We start from the raw sequence: 17683 nt of genomic DNA, 5'->3' as shown, positions 1-17683 counted from the left end.
TGGTGATAGTGTTTCCTATCTTCAGAGCGGTTGGAAGCTGGGAAGAGGGGTTCTTATTCTCCATGGACTTTACGGTGTCCCAGAACTTTTTTGAATTTGTGTTGCAGGAAGCAAATTTCTGCTTGAAAAAGCTAGCCTTGGCTGTTCTAACTGCCTGTGTATATTGGTTTCTGGCTTCCCTGAAAAGTTGCATATCACGGGGGCTGTTCGATGCTAATGCAGAACGCCATAGGATGTTTTTCTGTTGGTTAAGGGCAGTCAGGTCAGGAGAGAACCAAGGGCTATATCTGTTCCTGGTTCTAAATTTCTTAAATGGGGCATGCTTATTCAAGATGGTGAGGAAGGCATTTTTAAAAAATGACCAGGCATCCTCTACTGACGGGATGAGATCAATATCTTTCCAGGATACCCCGGCCAGGTCGATTAGAAAGGCCTGCTCGCTGAAGTGTTTCAGGGAGCGTTTTGACAGTGATGAGTGGAGGTCGTTTGACCGCTGACCCATTACGGATGCAGGCAATGAGGCAGTGATCGCTGAGATCTTGGTTGAAAACAGCAGAGGTGTATTTGGAGGGCAAGTTTGTTAGGATGATATCTATGAGGGTACCCGTGTTTACGGAATTGGGGTGGTACCTGGTAGGTTCATTGATAATTTGTGTGAGATTGAGGGCATCAAGCTTAGTTTGTAGGGTGGCTGGGGTGTTGAGCATGTTCAAATTTAGGTCGCCTAGCAGCACGAGCTCTGAAGATAGATGGGGGGCAATCAGTTCACATATAGTGTCCAGAGCACAGCTGGGGGCAGAGGGTGGTCTATAGCAGGCGGCAACGGTGAGAGACTTGTTTTTAGAGAGGTGGATTTTTAAAAGTAGAAGTTCAAATTGTTTGGGAACAGACCTGGATAGTATAACAGAACTCTGCAGGCAGTCTTTGCAGTAGATTGCAACACCGCCCCCTTTGGCCGTTCTATCTTGTCTGAAGATCTTGTAATTGGGGATGAAAATGTCTGAATTTTTGGTGGTCTTTCTAAGCCAGGATTCAGAATACGGCTAAAACATCCGGGTTGGCAGAGTGTGCTAAAGCAGTGAACAAAACAAACTTAGGGAGGAGGCTTCTAATGTTAACATGCATGAAGCCAAGGCTATTACGGTTACAGAAGTCATCAAAAGAGAGCGCCTGGGGAATAGGAGTGGAGCCAGGTACTGCAGGGCCTGGATTCACCTCTACATCACCAGAGGAACAGAGTAGGAGTAGGATAAGGGTACGGCTAAAAGCTATGAGAATTGGTCGCCTAGAGCTACTAGAGCAGAGAGTAAAAGGAGGTTTCTGGGGGCGATAAAATAGTTTAAAGGGATAATGTACAGACAAAGGTATGGTAGGATGTGAATACAGTGGAGGTAAACCTAGGTATTGAGTGATGATGAGAGAGATATTGTCTCTAGAAACATCATTGAAACCAGGTTGGCTTGTGATATAGGAAAGATATCCGATCTATTTCAATCCAACCACATGTTAACTGAAGGGCATTGAAGTTGAGAATAGGAAAGTGGGGCTTTAGAATCACCTGTGGTCAACAGGGGCTGAAAGACAGAGGGGCAGAGAGGAGTTGTGTGCGTCATGAAGTCTCATCCTAGTGTGCGGCTCTCAGAGTACTCCATCCTGCAGGCAGTGATGGAGGCAGCCAGGTTAATAAAGCTGCGGGAGGGTGTGGTCCGGAGGAGGTGGGAGGACAGGGGCAGGGTGGCACGCCACGCAGCCAGGGCCCCACAGCTGCCCAGAGAGGAGGAGGAAGAGAGGGAGATCTGTGGTATGCTCAGATAGGTTGAGCCTGCTGTGGTGACTATTTTTGGTTTGATAGTCATCAATCTTTTCAAACACCAGCAAAAAATAACTGTGTTTTACAGTATCATAACAAAAACAATCTACATTATTTTGTCTCAGTTTGGTGAAAATCCTCTGATAGTGTGTTTAAATGCCAGACTTAAAACAATGAGATCAGACCAAACCCTTTCAAAAGCTCAATACCACCATGTAGTAGGCCTTTCTAAAATGGCTACTAAACTCAAAGACAAAGCTAAGACACCGGAGGGTTATGATCAGAGCACGCTGACTGCACGTGTATGAGCCTAGAAGACCTGCTAGAGGGAACTCCTTCCTATCTCAGTCCTGTGAATCAACTGACTTAACATTCCAATGCAACATCTTGCCATACAAAATATATAGCTGAGTTGATAGCCTTCCCTACATAATCAGCTAGGCCAGTGGTCCCGAACCTTTTCATTCATGCCTCCCTTTTATCACGGGGGAACATCTCATGCACCTGCATGCCCCACGCCTGCCCCAATTGAATTAACTGCTACTATTGTTACAAAACAATATAACAAAATTATACAAATCAAATCAAATCAAATTTATTTATATAGCCCTTCTTACATCAGCTGATATCTCAAAGTGCTGTACAGAAACCCAGCCTAAAACCCCAAACAGCAAGCAATGCAGGTGTAGAAGCACGGTGGCTAGGAAAAACTCCCTAGAAAGGCCAAAACCTAGGAAGAAACCTAGAGTCCTCTTCTGGCTGTGCCGGGTGGAGATTATAACAGAACATGGCTAAGATGTTCAAATGTTCATAAATGACCAGCATGGTCAAATAATAATAATCACAGTAGTTATCGACGGTGCAACAAGTCAGAACCTCAGGAGTAAATGTCAGTTGGCTTTTCATAACCGATCATTGAGAGTATCTCTACCGCTCCTGCTGTCTCTAGAGTTGAAAACAGCAGGTCTGGGACAGGTAGCACGTCCGGTGAACAGGTCAGGGTTCCATAGCCGCAGGCAGAACAGTTGAAACTGGAGCAGCAGCACGGCCCGGTGGACTGGGGACAGCAAGGAGTCATCATGCCAGGTAGTCCTGAGGCATGGTCCTAGGGCTCAGGTCCTCCGAGAGAGAGAAAGAAAGAAAGAAAGAAAGAAAGAAAGAAAGAAAGAGAGAATTAGAGAGAGCATTCCTAAATTCACACGACACCGGATAAGACAGGAGAAGTACTCCAGATATAACAGACTGACCCTAACCCCCCGACTCATAAACTACTGCAGCATAAATACTGGAGGCTGAGACAGGAGGGGTCAGGAGACACTGTGGCCCCATCCAATGATACCCCCGGACAGGGCCAAACAGACAGGATATAACCCCACCCACTTTGCCAAAGCACAGCCCCCACACCACTAGAAGGATACCTTCAACCACCAACTTACCATCCTGAGACAAGGCCAAGTATAGCCCACAAAGATCTCCGCCACGGCACAACCCAAGGGGGGGCGCCAACCCAAACAGGAAGTACAAGGAGTACATATACAAATGTACTCCTTCAAATTAGCCTTTTATTCAATATGAAACAGAACATACAAATACCAGTACTCATTCCATATTGAAATCAAGAAGAAAAAGAAGAATAAATAATCTTTCTGCTGTGCAATGTCACATTCCTATGACTAGGGTGGGTCAATTCTTATTGTAGATTTTCTCAATTTGAAATAAAAATGTAATTGTTTCTGGAAGTATTCTAGGGGTGACTATTAGGTTGCATAAACACGATTAGTGTTTCCCCCCCACAATTTAGGCCTACAAATATATTTTCTGAACATAATGCAGAGGAGGATAGATTGTTACTGCTAGTCAGAGTCTGGGAGACAGGCAGGCTGCCTCTGACTGGGGGGAGAAACAGGCTTGCTTGTAGTATTCCATTATATCTATAGTATACCGTTTGGATGCTGCAGACGTTTTTGTGAGAAGACCAATTTTCGGGAATGTCTCCTGGTCTGACACACAGCGCTGTAGATCTGCCACTTTCTACTGCAGATGCGGAAGGGCGACGGAAGGGCGGATGCGGTGGATTGAGACGCAGCCCATGCAAGCCCAAGCAACAGATATCTACAGCTTAAACTGATGAAGTTTGATGGTGATTTTTTTATTATGTTACTTATATTGAAACACCGGTGCGTCAATAGGGGGTTAAGTCCTACCCATTCATACTTGATTTTCTATATACCTGGCCTCTTGGGTGGTTCCACCCTGGAGTAACTTGTTCTTCTGATAATCCTGACACAAAGTGGAGATTGGGAATGGCTGTCAAACTTTTTACTTTGACCTGAATTGTATCATATTGTATCATATTACATTTCACAGTAAATGAGTGCTGGAAATAACATATTTCATGCAAATATGTTTCATGTAAATAGGTTAGACTATCGTGCTGGGACATGTATATGTAGGTTTGCTTAACATCTACTTGCATCCCTAAACCCAACACTAGGTGACACCCCATACTTAGTAATCAGGCTAACACCGAGTTCCACCTCACCACTCACAACTGAAACTATTTCATGAAGTTGAATTAAATAGGCACAAATGAAATCATTCATGAAACTAAAGCAGACATTTTTGAAAAAACAATAGTATAATTTTAGCCTATTCTGAAGACATAGTAATTGAACAAACAAAGGATTTCAGATGTATTATTTTTATTGCTGTTGCCTTCCAGATATGCACTGGATGTTTAGTGAGTCAGATAATCAGTTGTTGTATTTCCCTCAGTACACTCATGTACTGCATCAGTGGCGTGCATATGAAGAAGCTGAGGATTGGGTGGAGGAGACCACTTTCCCATCCACCACCTCTTCTACCACTGTGATGACCTTCCTGGTGGTGGTAGAGGAGGAGGAGGAGACACTGTGGACCAAACAGAAAACACCAATGAGCACATAATCGACTGTACCCAACACAATATGGCAAGGTCTTACCTTGCAAGGTTTTGACATGATTCTACTGGTAGTGTACAAACTGGTGGGTCCACTGTTTTGCTTCTAAGAAAGTAAGTGAGTCTAGCCTAGAACCTGCTCAAAGTTTAGAATCAAAACACCCTTGATAGCCTAAGAATAACATTTGATAGACTAATAGAATAGGCTTGTTTGGCTCACCTTCTGGCCTCTCCGTCCAGCAGTCTCCTGTACTCAGCGATCTCCATCTCCAGCCTGGTCTTGATGTCCAGCAACATCTTGTATTCCTGGCCCTGGCGTTGCAAGTCAGCCCTGAGATTTACCAACTGTTCCTCCAAGCTAGTCACCTGCATCTGATAACCCGACAGCTGCATGGAGAAACGGTTCGTTGTCTCGGCGAAGGTATTTTCCATGGATGATTTCTATTGGAGAGCAAAACAAAACATCAGGAAGTAGTTGTGCAAATTCACTGATGGGTGGCAGACATTGAAACATTCTTGAACAGACTTACCATGCTTATTTGTGATTGAAGTTTGATTTCAAGACTCTGCAGTGTGCGTTTGACTTCTGAAATTTCAGATCTGGACGTTTGGATAACTTCTGTGCTAATTGCGACTTCCTTGTTCAGTGCCTCGGTCTGTGGAAAACACCATCCAAAATAATGTTTTTACATGAACAATTCAATTGATGGGACATTTTGGATATCGTGGACCTAAATTATGGAATCATTTTTATAATGAGAAACAGTATTACCTTGGCGTGGAACCAGCCCTCCAGTTCTCTGTTGTTCTTGGCAGCGACAGCCTCGTAGTGTTCGCGAATCTCAGCCATGACTTTGCTGAGGTCTTCCTGTGGTGCAGCGTCAACCTCCACATGGACCTGGCCGCTCATCTGGGCACGCATGGACAACAGCTCCTGCAGAAGGACAATGAAACAGATTTAGGTCTGTAGGTCATCATCATGGTTCAGAAAGTGGTTCTAGATTTGTTCAAGTGTTTCTGGATTTAATATGCACGCACCAGTTTTCTGTTTTAATTGTAATTTTATTTTTTGAAACAAGTAATTTTTTTCATTTCACTTTGTGTATGTTCATTACATGAAATCCAAATAAAAAACATTTCAATTACAGGTTTTAATGCAACAAAATAGGGAAAATGCCAAGGGTGGTATACTTTTGCAAGGCACTGTAAACCAAAGCATGGATTGTTGTCATACCTTGTCCATAGACTGCTTACAGATTAAAGAAACCAATATGTAATTTTGTAATTTGGGTTAACTATCCCTTTATCCCAGGGGCCAGGGCCCAACCTGGAGTTAGCCGACAAGTCAAACTCTAATGGGCTCACTTGAATCTGTGGCCACTGCGAGTGCAAACATTTTCAGAACTTCTGTGGTTCAATTCAAACATCATGACAGTTGAAGGGCACCATGGTAAAAATTGCAGTTCAGTGAAAGCTAAAGTTAGCTAATTTAGGTAGATAGGTAGTTAACTGTAGTCATTTTACTTGCTTTGCCATGTTTTATGGTCCTTTCATACAAGCTACCGTCATCTTCTGAGAAACATTTAATAAATTAAGCCATGAAGCTTTGTTGAATCAAGTTGGCTAGCTTTGTAATGTTAGCTTGCTAAGCTAAGTTAGACCCATACTTGAGGAGAAAATATATGTGACGTAGAGCAAACATAAGAATAAAAACTCAATGTCAATTTTTCTAAAAGTTAAAGCCATCAAACTGAGTGAACTCAAATAATTTTTCAATTTCTTTGACTGAGCATTGGAAAGGGGCTAGCTAGCTAGCTAACTTACTGTAGGTCTACAAACCTACAGCGGGCTTATAGCCCTGCTCATCAATTTCTAGTTGTTGAACGCATGCACCAAATGTGTTTGTGGTAAGCCAACACAAATACAGGCTTCAAGTTTTACTAGATAGCCATTGATATTCTTCTCATTGTTGTAATTAGAGACTTCCTTACATTGGTAATTTGTTATATACCACAGATAATTTTTTCTGTCAGTGGCGTCCCCTGGAGCCTTGATTGCACATTAAAGTAAATATAAAGAAATCCACCTCAAACTTTCATCTCAAACAGACATTTAAAAATTTCTTGCTATTTCCTCATAGAGTAGCTGGCCAATCAGCGGTCTACTCGCATGACTATTTTTATTGACCGGTATACGCCCACACCATTCTCTTGCTGGGGTATACCCACACAATTTCAACACAGAAAAGGTACCTGTCACAGTTTCACAGAGTTTCAGAATCTCTTGAAGTTTACCAGACCAGAGCAGAAAAGCTCTTCAACTCAGTAGGCCATTTAAAAAGGCCTAAAATAACACAACGCACTTCATTGTCCGTAGTCACAGCAAACAACAGGAATTTGAATTCTGCTCTCTGCATTTCTCAACCCTCCACACACATCATACAGACACACAGTTGAGAGGAGCACAGGGTCAAGCTGCAGGCAGCACCCCTGGATGGCGAGCATGTTGTGGGGTTAAGGTACGGTAGGGGATTATTGTTAGGATATGAACCCAGCAGCCCTCCAGTTGCCAGATCAATTTCCCCCCTTTTATTCCAGCGCCCGGCCTTGGATTTGAACAGGCGACCTGTTGGGCTACCTACAACCCCACAAAATGTTTTGCTGGTAGTTACACTATCCATGCCAGAAAAATAAAACTGAATCACATTCATATCCTACGAGGCAGATGGCTTTTGTATTTGAAGCCCTCTGCCATAGAAGTGATAGAACTGCATTACTATGTCATGGCATAAGAGGGCAGCATTGCCTCTGATTAAACAGTATGACACTTCACATACAGTAGGGAGCAAAAAATAGCAGTTCAAAAAAATGCAATGTTACTCTGTGTGTAGGCCAGAGAATGCTAGTGGAAGGAGCATTAGAAGGACAGGCTCATTGTAATGGCTGGAGTGGAATAAATGGAATGGAGTCAAACATGTGGTTTCTATGAATTTGATGTGTTTATTACAGTTCTGTTTATTCCATTCCAGCCATTACAATGAGCCCATCCTCCTATAGGTCATCCCACCAGCCTCCTCTGGTGTAAACCTTTGCCATTTTTCAGTGATATCGACTTGATCAATTATGTTAGTGCATATTATGTTAGGATCTAGGCTCATCTGTTTGGCATAGCCTAACTCTACAGGGTAGAGTATGCTATACTGTATCAAAATAATAATTGTTTCAATAGAGATCATGGTACTACCTACTCAACTATTCAAAACAGCAATATAATCAATCTTGGCCTAATTGTCACAACTATGTTGTCAATAGCTTTGATTTTATAAAATGATTCCGTCAAATCAAACAAAAATGAAACAAAAGTTTTACGGGCTTAGTTTTATTGACGAATCTCTCTGAAGGTATCAGAGGGCTTATATAAATCCCAAGATGCAAGTTTACACAACCCAATTGAATCACAGCTTCTAAGACAGGTTGACAGTAGGCATCAGAGGTATCGTGTTCTGTTATGTGAAGTCCCCGTTTTAAGATGTCTCACTTGGTCTTGGTCACACTGATCACCTTGCCGTCAACACTTTCCTTGATGATAGTCACCAACTTGTGTGTTTTGGTGGCTGTCGAGACACTGCAAGGTCAGAGACAGCATTGTCAGGTAGACTTACTTTGGCTCAATTGTTCTTGCCATACAATCTTTATTTCAATTGAATGTGATACTTTGGAAGATTTGTGCGGGATGAGGTGTAGAAGCCCAGACTCACCTGCTTGTCATTTCTCCGTCCAGCAGTCTCCTGTACTCCGCGATCTCCATCTCCAGCCTGGTCTTGATGTCCAGCAGCATCTGGTATTCCTGGCCCTGGCGCTCCAAGTCACCACGTATCTGACCAAGATGGCCCTCTAAGCTGGTCACCTGCATCTGATAGCTCAATAGCATATTGGCATAGCGGTTCTGTGTGTCAGCCAGGGTGCCCTCCAGGGATGCTTTCTATTAGACAAGAATAGGGAAAAGAGAAATGAATAGGCACTGTGACATACTGTAGACGATTGGTGGTTAATAAACCCCCCAAAATATAAAAAAATTCAACTTGGCGTTTGTAGTTAATCTCACCATGCTGAGTTCAGATTGGAATTCGATTTCTAGACTTTGCATTATGCGTTTAACTTCAGTGATTTCAGATTGGGATGATTGGACGGTTTTGGTGCTGCAGGCGACAGTTTTCTGGATTTCTTCTGTCTGTAAAAGACAGAAAGGGCATAGTTAGCTATCAAGTTCACTGAAGAAAAAAATCGAAACAATTAGTTAAAAAAATGATCATACCATTGGTCAAAAATAAAAGATCTGGTATTGTACCTTTGCATTGAACCAGCTCTCCAGTTCTTTGTGGTTCTTGGCAGCAACAGCATCGTAGTGCTCACGGATCTCAGCCATGACTTTGGTGAGGTCTTCCTGTGGTGCAGCATCAACCTCCACATTGACCGTCTGACTACCCACCTGTGCCCGAAGGGCCTTGACCTCCTGAAGAAGAAATAACAGAAGATCAAGTGTCAACCTCCCCCCCTTTGACGACTTGGTACTTAGTACAATCATTCAGCCGCACCTCCTTGTGGTTCTTCTTGAGGTGGACCATCTCCTCCTTCAGCTCCTCAACCGCCATCTCCAGGTTGGATCCTCCAATGGTCAGCTCGTCCCTCACCCACCTCAGCCCAGCAATATCAGCCTCCACACATTGCGTCACAGCCAGCTCATTCTCATACCTGCGTAACGTCAAAACACCAACAGGTTGCCTTTTGTTTGGGAACATCTGTACTATACTTCTTGTACCACACTTTTTTCCCATTTTCATAGAGGTTACATTAATGGATAGTCTCTGATGTATTATACAGCTATACCACAGTCATTCTCACACTCACTTGACTTGAAAGTCATCTGCTGCCAGCTTAGCATTGTCAATAGCCAGGTATAATCCTCCATTCATATGAGTGGCATCAAATATCTGAAAGGGGGCACAGAGGAATGTCACTGTCACAATGGAATAGAAAGAAGACGGGTACAATGCCAATCACAAATGTTGGGATAAATGGAAAGAATAATTGGCAAGAAATGTAATCTGGATCACAACTGTACAGAGAGTTACACAAACCTACTGTAAAAGAAACAGAAACTATTCTGAAATCTGCTAATATGGGTTGCATAGGATGCAAAAAGAGAGAACACATTCAATTTGACATGAAACAGGCTCAGGTAGCCTGTCTTCACTCTTGTTTTACAGTGCCTGGCGTTATTTAGATAATTTTCAAAAGTTTAACAACACAGAATGAGAACCAAGCATATGTAAACCCCTTAAGGCATGGCCAATTTCTTTCTTGAGCGGATGGTCAGAGGGCTGGAACATAATTATAAATCATTTATACTCTGCAAATTGACGCAAGAAGCCCAAACAGATGTTGTATTTGACAAAAACATAACCATTTCAAACCTTGATTAATTTGGTACATGATCACATACCGTGTCTCTCTATTTATGAGTGGAAATACTTGGGAATAGCTTTCCTAAATAAAACATGTAGGTGAATTCCTAGAGATTTTTAAGTATTTTATGTCCAAACAAAGAAGAAAAGAAGCATCCCTTACCAAATAAACCCTTTTTAATATAAGTCTATAGGCCTCAGGGAAACTCAGTTTGGATCACAGGAGGCTGGAGGCTCATAATAATGGCATTGGAAACCTTGTGTTTGATGTGTTTGATACCGTTCCACTCCAGTAACATGAGTCCGTTCTCCCCAATTAAGGTGCCGCCAACCTCCTGTGGTTTGGATGTGTCTCAGAGTGAGTGGAAACAGAAAAAGCAGTTGATGCAAAAATACCCACTCAGCTTTTATCTTACTGAGGGGTCTAATCCAACAGAATTGGACGTATATAAACATCGTGCTTCATTTTGTGCATAAAATGGCTTTAAGTTTATCCATTGATGTCAATGAACACTATTCAAATAGATTTTCTTTTAAATCGATGTATCCAAGCAATAGTCTTTTCTGAATGCTTATTATTTTGTATTTAAAGGGAGCACAGAGGGCATGACGACACTCACACCATTATACTGACACGAAGGCCCATTTTTCTAAACCTCTTCCACATTCCCTCTACCATTCCCTATACAACAGTCTGACTCTGTTCAATAGAAGCTACCTGTTTAGCAGAGGATTGTTTTGAGGGACTTACCTGGTTTTGGAGTTTGCCGATGACTATTTTGAAGGCAGTGCAGTCATGAGCCTCAGGTGTGGCTTTTTTCTCCAGGGACTGGTGGATCTTCACCTCCAGATCAGCGTTGGCCTTCTCCAGGGAGCGGACCTTGTCCAGGTAGGAGGATAGACGATCATTCAGGTTCTGCATGGTGGCCTTCTTATTTTCGTTCAGGTAGACGGCGTCGGCCAGGCTGGAGCTACCACCAGCCTCACTGCCAGCAGAGAAGGTGCTGGAGGCACTGGAGATGCGCACCCCGGACCCACCGGCACCCCCGTACACGCTACCGGCCCTCATGGCGCGGATGTGTCTACCTCCACTAGACATGGACATGTGGCGAAAGGAGCCCATAGATGCAGGGGACATGAAGCTGTTGCTGGAGAAGGAGGTCATGGTGGCGGAGGTTGCTGTCTGGTCTGAGTAGAGAAGAGTGAGTGAAGAGTCATTGGACATAGGTCTTTTTATGAGGGAGAGGAGAGGGGGCTCTACCTAGATGACATACGGTGAAATCACTCCACCCTTAGCCAAAGGCTAACGAAAACAAATTAAAAGGCTCACTAATCAGGTACGGGCGGGGAGGAGAGTCAATACAAGATCTGTGGAATCTAAATTGTAACCTGTTTCACAACAAAATCATGACTTTCTTAGGACTTGCATCTTTGGCCAAACAGGTACTATTGTTTGGTGCAGGTAGTAGGCTACTTGTCTTAAGAGAACTTGGGTGGGATGTACTGTATCTGGGTGAGTCTGGACATCTTTTTCTTGATGGACAGGTTAAGCGGCAATGTGAGTTGAGACCAGTCCACCTTTTGTGCCCTTTAGTGCCTCCAATGTCCCCCAAAGGTCAATTCACAATACTCCTCCAGCTCTGTGCAATACTCCCTTGAGTGATCTAGATCATTTTTGTAAGAAATATGGATGTTACTGAACATTGTTCAAGCCAAAATCAGAAAGACACATGAAGCTTGAATGTGTTCTTAAAACACTATGATTAATGTCTTCTGCTTACTTAACAGCCATTCCAGTGCACATAATTGCTAAAATATTTTGAATTGACGGCGCAGCACTTAATCCAAATTATAAAAAATTCTATTGTGGACATTTTCTTCGACAAAAGTAACACAGAAGTCGTACTTTGAGGTGTACTGTCAACAAACATTCAACACAAACAGGATTCTAAATAAAAAATGTTAATTGGTAGCACTGGTGTGGGGTTAATGTTTGAAGAATTATCCCTTTTCCTTTCTTTTTGTGCCACCAAATTACTACTGGTAAAAGTTGGCAGTTTGTTAGCTAGCTATCTAGCTAATGATATAACATGATGACAACAAGGTTATTTACAAGTAGTTAGCGGAAGCATGGAAGAGGAGGTGTGGGGGTGCTTTCCTGGTAACACTGTCGGTGATTTATTTACAATTCAAGGTACACTTAACCAGCATGGCTACCACAGCATTCTGCAGCGATACGCCATTCCATCTGGTTTGCACTTAGTGGGACAATCATTTGTTTTCAACAGGACAATGACCCAAAATACACCACTAGGCTGTGTAAGGGCTATTTGACCCAGAATGTCAATATGTGTTATTTCATAGTTTTGAACTCTTCAGTATTATTCTACAATGTAGAAAAACCCTTGAATGAGTAGGTGTGTCCAAACTTTGGACTGGTACTGTAAGAACAGACTGTAAGTATTTGCACTCTATTGCACTTGTTTTACCAGTCTCAACATATAGCCTTAGGCCTAATGTATATATCAAGATGTTCAATAATGATATTTACAGTGGTGGAAAAAGTACCCAATCGTCATACTTGAGTAAAATTAAAGATACCTTAATAAAAAATGGGTCATCCAGTAAAATACTACTTGAATAAAAGTCTAAAAGTATTTTGTTTAAAATATACTTAAGTATCAAAAGTTAATTTAATTGCAAAAATATACTTAAGTATCAAAAGTAAAAGTATAAATTATTTCAAATTCCTTATGTTAAGCGAACCAGATGGCACGATTTTCCTGCTGTGTTTTACAGATAGCCAGAGGCACACTCAGACATAATTTACTAACAAACCATTTGTGTTTAGTGAGTCAGCCAAATCAGAGGCAGTAGGGATGACCAGAGATGTTCTATTGATAAGTGTGTGAATTTGACAATTTTCCTGTCCTGCTAAGTACTTTTGAGTGTCAGAAAAAATATATGGAGTAAAAAGTACATTATTTTCTTCAGGAATGTGCTAGAGTAAAAGTCAAAGTTGATAGAAATATAAGTTGTAAAGTGAAGTACCGGTACCTCAAAAAACTGCTTAAGTGGTACTAGAAAGTTTTTTTACTTAAGTATTTTTTACACAACTGAATAGTTACCAAATAACATGTTGAAGAAAGCCTGCAAATTCAAGAATGTAGAAGAAAAAATAGGCTATCAATTTAGAATGTTCTTGACCAGTCCACTGTAATACTCCAAATTATATTTGCTGTCGGTTGACTGTACACCTCCAAACAATCAACAATTTCTTTTGGACATTGTAACAGAAGAGGTTTCTATTTAGAAAATCCCTATGCTAGTCTTATGAATATTTTAATGTGGTAATTTCAGTGCTGTTTTTGCTGAAAGAAAAGGTATTCCTTCATTGAAAAGAGATTTCACAGAAATTCATTTATTGTTTCATGGCATAATTCACAAAATATTTTAATTCATATATATATAATTATAACTTTTGTTGGAACTGCATGTTTGTCAAATAAAGCAAAATGTGTAATTGTGAACTGAACTATTGATTAAAAAAAATATATGTTTTAAATTCCAAATCGGTTATCTGCAGCATGCAATACAGGAAGTCTGTGGCATGTACCAAACTCACTTACAGGACCATACATATTTTCTGACTAAACTGAAGACTTACTTGTTACCTTACTTATTCTGGGTGCCTGGCTGCCATCCTGGCTATTTGCGGTGCTCTCTGGTTGCTCTATGACAGGATGGCTGAGATTGCATTAAAGGCCCAAAGCAGCCGTTTTTATATCACTATCAAATAATTTCTGGTTAACAATTAAGTACCTCACTGTGATTGTTTTCAATTAAAATTGTCCAAAAGACACAAACATTTTGCAAGACTGTCTGGGAGTGGTCTGAGTGGGGAGGGGAAAACTGAAAACTAAATGTTTTTGGCAGAGAGATTGGAACTCTCTTTCTTATTAATCTAATGAATAATTATTAGTGATGTCACCAGGTAGGCCAAAACTCCTTTCCACTAAAACAGGCTGACATTTCAGGCGGTCTTTTCAAACAGCTCTTACACTAAAAGGCCATTATAATCCTTTTCACAATTTGACAGTATTATTCCAAACTCAAAGTTTCGAAATATATATAAAACACTGGAACATCGCATTTAGACTGCAATGGGCCTTTAATAACAGTAAATGATCCAAATTTACCAAGGGCAAGAAACGTGGGGTTCGTGACATTTTAGAATTGGTATTGACCATCTTGATGGCAACCACAGCTGTCAAAACTGTCACTACTTTATAGGAAACAGTTTTGATGTAAACATTGCTTTAAATAAAAAAGCGCAAGAGACAAAAATGTAGTTTCATCACCTCGGATCACTTTTATTTCTTAATCGCTCTGAGCAAGGTTGGCAGCAGGCATCAGAGGTTTTGTGGTCTGATCTGTGTGGCTCCCCAATTCAAGATTTATCCTCATCCGCGATCTCTTGCACAGCGTCTGAGTTGACCACCTCGCCCTCAACAATCTCCTGCACATAGGTCACAACCTTCTGCAAAAAGGTATTAGTGGTGGTGGCGGGTTGACGGACTGTGGAGGCAGAGACAATATTGTTAGAAAGGCCTACTTTGGCTCACTTATTTTTGGCGCACACATTTCAAGACTGTTTTTCAATGATTTGTGTAAAGATCCAGGCTCACCTGGAAAACTCTCCATCAAGCAGCCTCCTGTACTCAGCGATCTCCATCTCCAACCTAGTCTTGATGTCCAGTAGCATTCTGTACTGTTGGCCCTGGCGGTCCAGGTCAGCACGAAGATGACCAAGCTGGTCCTCCAGGCTGGTCACCTGCCTCTGGTAGCCGGCTAGCATATTGGCATAGCGGCTCTGTGTATCAGCCAGGGTGCCTTCCAGGGATGCTTTCTGACAGGAATAAGTAAGAAAGAGAGAAAGAGAGACTTTTAATAGATGACTGGATGTAAGTGCATAGGTATACAATTTTCTACTTTGTATTTTTTGTTTATCTCACCATGCTGAGTTGGGATTGGAGTTCGATTTCTAGACTTTGCAGTGTGCGCTTAACTTCAGTGATTTCAGATCTGGATGATTGGAGGGTCTCTGTGCTGACTGCCACAACATTGTTGATTTCTTCTGACTGTGAATGAAAGACAGCATACCGTAGGGGGTCATTGCTGATTACATTCACTGAAGACTATAATTGGAAAACATAAACAAGACATTGGCCAAAAAGAAAGGATGCAGTATAACCTTGGCATTGAACCAGCCCTCCAGATCTTTACAGTTCTTGTTAGCGACGGCCTCGTAGTGGTCGCGGATTTCAGCCATGACTTTGGTGAGGTCTTCCTGTGGTGCAGCGTCCACCTCCACGTTGACCTGGCCGCTCATCTGATTATGCATGGCCAAGAGGTCCTGGGAAGAAAGCATTAACATATATCTGGTCAATATTCAAGCCTTCAATCCTGTTCAATCAAACATAGTAGCCTAATGTTGAATCATAGCAGCGTTCACCCCATAGCCTCTGCTTGAGGTCTTTGTCAAACCCACCTCCTCGTGGTTCATCTTGAGGTGGGTCAACTCCTCTCTAAGCCCCTCAATCTGCATCTCCAGGTCAGATCTGGCCAAAGTCAGCTCGTCCAGCACCCTCCTCAGCCCATTGATGTCGGCCTCCACAGCCTGCCTCATAGCCAGCTCATTCTCATACCTTAGTAACAGCATCAACAAGGTTCTCAGTTCTAACTTGTTTTCATGTCAGCTATTTTATCTTACTGATCATTTATGCAAACAAAGATGATATTTTTCTACCATGTGTGCTGTATGTTTATTGTCTAAATTAGTGATTGATTTCAACATTATTGTATAACACATTTTGAGAATAATCTATCTAGGCACAACATGAAATGTCTTTTAGTCCCACCCTGTAGTTGTTCTATATCAGTTATTCTCAGACTCACTTTGCTTGAAAGTCATCTGTGGCCAGCTTAGCGTTGTCAATGGCCAGGTGGATTCCTCCATTCAAATGAGTGGCATCAACGATCTGAAAGAGGGCACAGAGGTATGCCTCCGATTTTATGGGTGGATTACTGAGATCAGATTTCACATAGACATTTTTCTGTGGACCAGAAGCATTGTTTGGCAGTGTGTAGTGGGTGTAGTGGTGTGTATATACGACGTTAAGAGAACAGAGCTCTGTAAATACACCACAGTGAAAGCTTCACAATGGAATAGAAGACAGCGGAGGGCAAAATGGCGATTCAAAATAGCTGCGATCATCTGATGGAAAGTTGATCACTATAGGTCAAAAAATAGGAAAAATCTATTGTGACAGAGGCATTTCTATGTAGGCTTTGTGGTTGCACTGGACAAAAATGTATCTGCTTACACGCAACTGATAATGACAAAATACATTATTTTCTTTTTTTTAAAGCATGTTAGCAAACCAGCTATAATGCACATACTGACAGCTGAACTAAAATATGAAAATCTAGCGTACATTTATTCTTCAGGTAAATATTGAAGTCTCCCTTTCTAAATACACCCTCATCCTTAGTGAAAACGTTTTGCCTCTGCGGAGCTCTGTTTGGGTGTGGCTCGAGACACAAGACAAAAAAAACTCCTTACGGGAAACTTTGTCTGGAATATCTTTCAGCTGATGCAGCTCATATTCACAAACATTGGGCATTATTGGGACAAGTAGTCAAATCTGAGCAACTGCCCGTTCCTGAAAAACTGACTGCATCCCTCCACAACAACACCCTTAAAAATAAATAAACCATTACGTTGTTCTGCCGACAGAATTTTCTTTTTTAGTTTGTCATTGAAAAAAAACCTTGTGCATTTGCTTTAAACTGACCTCTCATTTTCATATGGACTTTACACTAATCTGTCTTCCTATGTACAATGTTACTTCTTTGCTATGTAGTACTTTCCGCCAGATGTTAATTTTATAGTATCTCAGCCTGAAATTGGTAGCCTTACCCTGTCTTGGAGCTCATGGATGGTGACCTTGAAGGCAGTGCAGTCATGAAATTCTGTCTTGGTCTTGGCCACCAGGAACATGCAGATCTTGTGCTCCAGATCAGCGTTGGCCGTCTCCAGGGAGCGGACCTTGTCCAGGTAAGTGGCCAGACGGTCGTTCAGGTTCTGCATGGTGGATTTCTTGTTCTCGTTCACATCGACAGAGTCAGACACGTTGAAGCCACCAGCCCCACCACCCATGCCAAAACCACCACCAGCAGAGTAAGTGTTAGAGGTATTGGAGATGCGCACCCCGGAGCCACCTGCATCCCCGTACACGCTGCCGGCCCTCATGGAGCTGATCTGTCCACCTCCCATGCTACCACCGGAATAGCGAGGATAGCCCATTCTCATGGATCCACCAGAGGCCACAAAGCTGCGGTTTGAGGAGGAGGTCATGGTGCTGTCCTACTGCTCGGGCTGGAGGGGAATGAGTGCAGAGCGGTTGGA

General features: G+C 42.1%; 1 protein-coding gene across 1 annotated transcript; it reads right to left on the bottom strand.

The window, feature by feature from the left end:
• Positions 1-4529: 4529 nt before the first annotated feature.
• Positions 4530-17683, bottom strand: LOC129867508 (keratin, type II cytoskeletal 6A-like). Its single transcript, XM_055940960.1, has 15 exons — positions 17195-17683; positions 16171-16253; positions 15764-15920; positions 15467-15628; positions 15228-15353; positions 14901-15121; positions 13887-13959; positions 10964-11473; positions 9656-9738; positions 9343-9499; positions 9096-9260; positions 8853-8978; positions 8506-8729; positions 5983-5994; positions 4530-4720 (listed from the first exon to the last, which is right to left on the bottom strand). The coding sequence occupies exons 1-15, from the start codon at positions 17630-17632 to the stop codon at positions 4603-4605; spliced, it is 2655 nt and encodes an 884-aa protein (XP_055796935.1). The 5' UTR covers positions 17633-17683; the 3' UTR covers positions 4530-4602.

The sequence above is a fragment of the Salvelinus fontinalis genome, chromosome 2 (genome assembly GCF_029448725.1).
Source record: "Salvelinus fontinalis isolate EN_2023a chromosome 2, ASM2944872v1, whole genome shotgun sequence".
Lineage (NCBI taxonomy): Eukaryota > Metazoa > Chordata > Actinopteri > Salmoniformes > Salmonidae > Salvelinus > Salvelinus fontinalis.
The sequence above is the reverse complement of the archived record's forward strand: the minus strand, read 5'-3'. Positions and strand labels throughout refer to the sequence as shown.